We start from the raw sequence: 7,258 nt of genomic DNA on the forward strand, positions 1-7,258 counted from the left end.
TTTTCTCAAGTTAATGCTGATATGGATGGAGAAACCTGGGCAAACACTAGAAAAAAAATGATGGAGTCATCTTCTCCAATGCTGTGAGGACTGGAGAGATGGCTCAGGGGTTAAGAGCACTGGCTGCTCTTCCAGAGGTCTTGAGTTCAATTCCCAGCAACCACATGGTGGCTCACAACCATCTATAATGAGATCTGTTGCCCTGTTCTGATGTGAAGGCATACATGCAGATATTGTATACATAATAAATAAATTAAAAAAGAAAACAATGCTGAAAAAAAATCATGACAAGACAATCAGCAAGAACAAGGCTGAAAACAGCAAGCAAAATCAAAGAGGCATACAATTTAAATTATATATATGTATATATATACACACATTTATTTATTTATTTATTTATTTATTTATTTATTTATTTATTTATTGAGACAGAATCTCACTATGTATCTCTAGCTGGCCTGGAACTCCCAGAGATCCACTTGCCTTTGTTTGCCTAGTGCTGGGATTAAAGGTGTGGGTTACCACACTGGGCCTCTTACAACCCTTTATAACTTCCGGGGAATCTGATGCCCTCTTCTGGTCTCCATAGGCATGCATGTGGTGCATATACATGGAGGCAAAACATTCATACACATAATTTAGATTTTGTTATCTAAAAGTTGTCCTCTGACTTCCACACACACCATCTCTCCCCAATTGGAAAGAAATACACATCAGGATAAAAAAAAAAAAAAAAAAACAAAAAAACAAAAAAAAAACCAAACACTTTTCTAACTTTGTCTTTTGTTTTTTTTGAGACAGGGTTTCCTGTAGACCAGACTGGCCTCCAACTCACAGAGATCTGCTTGCCTCTGCCTCCTGAGTGCTGGGATTAAAGACATACTGGTGCATTTCTGTAACTTATTGTTAAGATTTATTTTTTAAAAATTTAGCTAGGGGTGATGATGCATGCCTTTAATCCCAGTAACTGGAGGGCAGAGGCAGGTGCCTGATTTTTGAGACTATCCTGGTCTACATATCAAGTTCCAAGCCAACCAAAGTTACATAGTGAGATCCTGTTTCAATAACACACATATTTTAAAACTTTTTATATTTATGGATATTTTGTCTACATGTATGTCTATGTACAATTTGTGGACAGATTTTTGTGGAGGGCCAGAAGGTATCAGAACCCCTAAGATTAGTTATAGATGGCTGTGAGCCATCTTTTCTAGTTGCTGGGAATTGAACCCAAGACCTCTGGGAGAACATTTAGTGCTCTTAACTGCCAAGCTATCTTCCTATTAAAAAAAAAAAAAGTACTATTTTTCTGGTATCCAGGTTGATGGTGCATGCCTTTAATCCCAGCAATTGGAAGTCAGAAGCAGGTAGATCGAGTTCCAAACCAGTTTAGCCTACCTATGAGTTCCAGGCCAGTACATAGTGAGAGGCTGTCTTAAAAAAAGACACCCCCTCCTCCAGGTGTGGTGTGTGTGTTCCATTTTGTTTTATGTGTATGGGCTTTTTGCCTTTACATATGCCTATATACCGTGCGTGTGCCTGGTGCTCTCAGAGGCCAGAAGAGGGCATCAATCCCCCTGGAGGAGGAGTTACAACCTGGGATCTCTGAAGCAGGGTTTCATTTAGCCCTGGATGGCCTCAAACTTGTTGTGTAGCTAAAGATAACCTTGAACTTCTCATCCTAACTCCACCTCACAAGTACAGGTGTTACAAAGGTGAGCCCTTCCTTCCCCCCCAAACCCCTACCTCCTCCAGTCCCCGTCCTACCTCCCCAGCACACAGTTTCTTTGTGTAGTCCTGGCCACCCTGGAACTCCCTCAGTAGACCAGCTGGCCTTGAAACAAGAGATTCTTCTGCCTCTGCCTTCCAAGTGTTGCAGTTAAAGGCCTGTGCCATCACTGCCCGCCTGAGTTGTTTATTTTTAAACTAATTTTGTTTTCAAGTATTTTAAAGAACATCTACGGTTCACAAGTTTCTGGCCCCATAAAATTTGCTGTTTCTCCCCGTGGAGCACACCTCCAAAGTAACAGATCTTCAAACTGCTGGCATAATGCAGAGCGACAGCACAACACAACCTGAATTCTATCTCACGATCCCCCAAAGGCGCGGCAGACAAGTGTGAAGCCACAGAAGGAATGCGGTGTAGCCCCGCTGGTATTAGTACATCTGTACTCCCTTCTCTCCACTTGTACAGCACCTGTGCTAACATGGAGGAGTGAGGGAGTGTCCCCCACTCTCCTCTCAGATTCCTGTGCTCCCTCTCCCGACCACAGCTCCCTTCCGGACCCCAACTCTTTTCTCAGGTCCTTCCCTCTCCTGTCCCGGTCCCCCACTCTATTCTTCCATCCTCTCCAGGGACCCTCTGCTCTTCTCTTCTCTAGGGTCCTTTACTCTGACACTCCTCACGGCCCTGGCGCTCAGCCCTTCGTAGCCCAACCGTGGCGACAACCAGAAGTCGCCCTCCACGAGCCGCCAGCGGAGGCTCCGGCGAGTTTCTAGACTAGCCGGGCTCGGATTGGCTGCAAAGCTGGGGAAGTGCCGGCTCCTGTAGCTACGGGCCAATGAGAGCCAGGGGCGGGACCGCGGCTCCGGCGCCGGAAGCGGAGAGGCAACGAAGGAACGTCGCGTCGCCCCGCCAGGTCTCGAGCAGCTGCCTGAGCCGCTGGACGGACCTCCGCCTCTGCCACGCCATGGCCGAGAGTGACTGGGACACCGTGACGGTGCTGCGCAAGAAAGGCCCCACGGCCGCACAGGCCAAGTCTAAGCAGGTGCGCAGCCAGCGGGGGCGACGGGAAGCTGCCGGGCCACACGGCCCTCTGCGATCCCTGGGCCGAGTCTGGGGAATACGGCAGTGGGTGGGGACTAGAACAGACCAGGCGAGGGTAGGGACCTTAGGGGACAACAGGTGGGAACGTAGTAGGGGAAAAGACTGGGGCAGAGGGCAGCTCATCTGGGCTAGGCTTGAGCAAGGGTCAGGGGCTGGAGGATGGGATTATGGCCTGTGCTCTGGACTGGGACGGCCTGGGTGAGGACCTGTATGGAGATGGAAACAGGGTTGAGGACAGGTGCAAGATTATGTCAGAGGACCTGACTGGTCATTAAATGTAGGGTGGGTAGCATGGGCACTAGGCACAAGAGACTTGGGAACCAAGGTAGGAGCAGTCTTCTTGCTGAAGGTGTCCTTATCTAGTGTCAGCCTGTGCTGACACCACTGGTGGGTTCCTGCTTATGACGCCCACCCAGGCGATCTCAGCCTATAAAGAGTGCTGTCTGAGGCATTGGTGGTCTCCTGTGGCCTAGTGTCCTCTCCTTAGGTGTACTCTGCTTCCCTGAGCCCTGAGTGGTTTTGACCAGCCCTGGGCTTATTTACTGCATAGTCAAAGCCAGATCCACGATCCTCTTCTTTTCAGGTGAACTTGGAGTCATCATAGGTGTGTACAAAGTCTGAACATATTACACAGAGAATGGCTCACAAGCATTATGTTAATATTCAGTGACTGTGTCCCAAGCATCACTATTAGTGGTCCTGTTTCCAGGGAAACTACAGGGTTCTGTAGGGTGTGTCATCTCTCAATAGGAGCCATGCTGGCCAAGGAAGCCAGGCCAGCATTCCACTCCTTTCTGCTTTGTAGCAGTTTGGAAGAGAACTAGCTCTATTTCCAATAAAGAAAAAGAACCTGTGAGCCTTTATTTTGTGTGTTGTTTATACTGAATCCAGGGCCTTGTATATTTACTACTAAGCAAGTCTTGCCCCATAGCTGACACTGGCCTGGATTTCTATCTGAGCCCCCTGAGTGCTAGTAGGATTACAGGTGTGCTACCACACCCAGCTCAAGTCTTTCTTAATGAAGAAGTGAGTTGGTTCTTTTAGCAGTAATTCAACATATGTTATCTGGATAATTGTGTACACTGTACACCTATTTGTTTGGGGACACAATCTTTGTTTGTTTTTTGAGACAGGGTTTCTCTGTGTGTAGCTTTGGCTGTCCTGGAACTTGATTTGTACACCGGGATGGCCTTGAACTCAAGAGAGATCTACCTGCCTCTGCCTCCCAAGTCCTGGGATTAAGAGTGTGTGCCACCATGCCCAGCATTGGGGACACATTCTGAGGCTACTCAGTGGGTGCCTGAAACCGAGTTGTGCTGGATCCTGTATGTACTGTATTTTTTCCTACTCATATATACCCATGATCAAGTTTATAAATTAGGCAAAGTAAGAAATAGTAGTAAGAGTTGGAGAGATGTTTCTGTGGTTAAGAGTGCTTGCTGCTTCTGCAGAGAACTCAAGTCCATGTACCAGCATCAACATGGTGATTCACACCTGTCAATAAATCCATTTCTAGGGAAGCCAAAACTATTTTCTGGCCTCTGTGGGCACTGTATGCATGCAGTGCATAGACATATATGCAGGTAAATACTCATACATGTAAAACAAAAGTAAATACATCTTTAAAAAAAAAGCCGGTCATAACGAATGGTTGAAAAGAACTGTTTTAAAAGTGCACTGTAATAAAAATGTGGCTTCTCAGGATTCCCCCTTATTTTAGGGATGGTGTGAAATGATACCTTATCTAAATGATGTTCTAAAGTGAGCATTAGGCTCCTCTATCATGATTTCTTGAATATAAAGTCTGTTTTTGTGTTTTGACAGTTATCTGTCAGATCAATATTTATTGTCAGCTAGATCAATAAGAGGCAGGTAGTATGCACAGCATGGAGCATGGACACAACTGGACAGATGCATGGTTTATGTCTCAGGTGAGAAAGTAGAGATGTTATGAGCTCATATCACATTTTTCAGAACATATAAAAATTTAAAATTAGGAATTTATCTGGATTTTTTTTTTTTTTTTTTTTTTTTGAGAAAGGATTTTTCTGTGTAGTCCTGGCCTGGAATTCAACAAAGATATGCCTGCCTTTGTTTCCCAAATGCTGGGATTAAAGGCATGTGCCACCATTGCTTAGTGATTATCTGGAATTTTCTAGGTAAAGTTTCTGGCCATGGGTCAACCAAAAACTTGGAAAGAAAAACTAGAACAGAAGCAGGGGACACTTGTAGTGAGTTTGGGTTGTTTTACTTAGCATTGTGTATCACTCTTAGAATAGTTAGCACCATGTGGCTGGCCTTAATTGTGCTCCACACTGCCCCAAAGCTCATTTTGATTGAAAACCACTTTCTGGTTTTCTAGGCCATCTTAGCAGCTCAGAGACGAGGAGAAGATGTGGAGACATCCAAGAAATGTAGGTACTCAAGTTTCCACTTGCAAAGCAAGGATGTGCTGTGGAATGGCTTGCTTGATGGTATGGTTGGGTAGTGCCCTGGGGACTTGTCAGGAGCAGGGACTGGCTACTGGACAGTCAGGAAATATTCTTGACCTGTTGGCACAGCTCTGGGTGGCATGAGGTCAGCACAGACTGTTAACTTCCCACCACTGTGGGAAGGTTCAGATTCAGGGCTCTGAGGTCTGTAAAGTCCAGGTCAGCTGGACCCAGGACCCTGTTAGTCTGGTTTTCATTTGAAATCCTTTCTCTTGTGCTGATTGCAAACTGTCTCTGCTCTGTTCTGCTCACATTGCCTCCAGGGGCTGCTGGCCAGAACAAGCAGCATTCCATCACCAAGAACACAGCCAAGCTAGACCGGGAGACAGAGGAACTGCATCACGACAGGGTGACCCTGGAGGTGGGCAAAGTGATTCAGCGGGGTCGGCAGAGCAAAGGCCTGACACAGAAGGACCTGGCCACGGTGAGGCTTTGGTGGCTGTGGCATGGGGAAGGTGACATGTACTTAAGACAGTTTAGGGAAGGTGGGGTTACTGCATGGTAGCTCGGAGACCTTTCCCTAGCACTCTCCAAATTATCTGGGAAAGCTGGGTCAGAGAAGCTGTAGCTCTCTTGCATAAGACCTGTCTGTGTGGGGGTACTAAAGACCCCAAAGGTGGCTGTCTGTGGGCACCTCTCCTGGTTTCTGCAGCACATCTTATTGAGCTAGGATGGCTAAGGTACATCTTTTCTTCAGAAAATCAATGAAAAGCCGCAAGTCATCGCAGACTATGAAAGTGGACGGGCCATTCCGAATAACCAGGTTTTGGGCAAAATTGAGCGAGCTATCGGTGAGTGTGTTCCCTAGCAGTCTTGGGCAAAATGTTACCCTTTTATAAGGGGTGGTGAGGACTGATATGACAGACCCCTGTCCTCTTGAGACCATACCACTGGAATCCTGCCTAAGGGTGTTAGGACTGGTGGGACTCCAGAAACCTAAGGAAACGGTATTAGCCAGAACACACTGCTCTCAGGATGCCTATGTGGCACGTGCTTGCTTTTACAGTGCGCCACCGTGGAGGCCCAATGCAGTGTTCCTCTTTTTCTGGGATAAGATATCAAGATGTTTGTCTTCTCATTTTTTTTAGATTATTATTTTTTATTATGTTTTTTTTCCTGGCTGTTCTGGAACTATGTAGACAGGCTGGCCTCTGTCTCCTATGTGTTGAGATTAAAGGCGTGCACTACCACGTCTGGCTTAGATTTTATTTTCTAGATAGACTTACTGTAGCTCAGGCTCACATCAATCTCCCTACCTCAGTCCCCTGAGTTCTGGGATTGCTGGTGTGAGCCACCATGGTCCTCAATCTTTTTGTCAGATATGAAAGCAGCCCTCTGTGTGGAGGCCCTGGGAGGTGAGTGGACAATAGTGATGGAAAGCTCAATATAGCAGGGAGGTTGGGTGGATGCAGGAAGCTACAGAGTGGTCAGCATCTTGCTGGCTCGTTTCAGGCCTCAAGCTTCGGGGGAAGGACATCGGGAAGCCTATTGAGAAGGGGCCGAAGGCGAAATGAACACAAAGCCTCGAAGCCAGTGGTTCCGGCTGAGCTCTTCTGGCTGGTCCCCAAGGACCACCAGCACTGCCGTGGGTCTCCTCACATGGTCAAACGGAACACAGGGGTCAGGCCTGTGTGCCCCCTCAACCCATACCCGCTGTCAAACAAAGCAAAACCTTGCAAAGTGATAGCCTCCCTGGCTTTTTCGTCACTGCCTTCTGACCCTCACATAAGGACCTGCACCTTATATCCAAAGGACAACCAGCTGCAGAGGGGAATGCAGGCCTGGGAGGAGGTGATGTACTCCGACTTTGTCTCCTGTACCTCCTAAGGGCTTGTGTTCTGCTGGAGAGAGGCAAGTGAAGACTGTCTGCAGTCTTCACTTCTCTCCTCATAGTAGATCACAGTTGTGGAGGATGAAGATGAGCTTTCTTCAGGATAGA

At 47.0% G+C, this 7,258-nt stretch overlaps 1 protein-coding gene across 1 annotated transcript; it reads left to right on the forward strand.

Annotated features, from left to right (window-relative positions):
• The first annotated feature begins 2,586 nt into the window (after nt 1-2,586).
• Edf1 (endothelial differentiation related factor 1) lies at nt 2,587-7,003 on the forward strand. Its single transcript, XM_055599985.1, has 5 exons — nt 2,587-2,768; nt 5,190-5,241; nt 5,583-5,743; nt 6,017-6,110; nt 6,772-7,003. The coding sequence occupies exons 1-5, from the start codon at nt 2,691-2,693 to the stop codon at nt 6,831-6,833; spliced, it is 447 nt and encodes a 148-aa protein (XP_055455960.1). The 5' UTR covers nt 2,587-2,690; the 3' UTR covers nt 6,834-7,003.
• Nucleotides 7,004-7,258: the final 255 nt, after the last annotated feature.

This window comes from Psammomys obesus, unplaced genomic scaffold, assembly GCF_907164565.1.
Source record: "Psammomys obesus unplaced genomic scaffold, mPsaObe1.curated_primary_1811, whole genome shotgun sequence".
In the NCBI taxonomy this organism is placed as follows: Eukaryota; Metazoa; Chordata; class Mammalia; order Rodentia; family Muridae; genus Psammomys; species Psammomys obesus.

Bases quoted from the DNA above. Each gene is read 5' to 3' on its own strand.
- Edf1 (XM_055599985.1), top strand. From the start codon at position 2,691: ATGGCCGAGAGTGACTGGGACACCGTGACGGTGCTGCGCAAGAAAGGC. The intron at 5,242-5,582 runs GTAGGTACTCAA...CATTGCCTCCAG, and splicing joins TGTGGAGACATCCAAGAAAT to GGGCTGCTGGCCAGAACAAG. The intron at 6,111-6,771 runs GTGAGTGTGTTC...GGCTCGTTTCAG, and splicing joins CAAAATTGAGCGAGCTATCG to GCCTCAAGCTTCGGGGGAAG.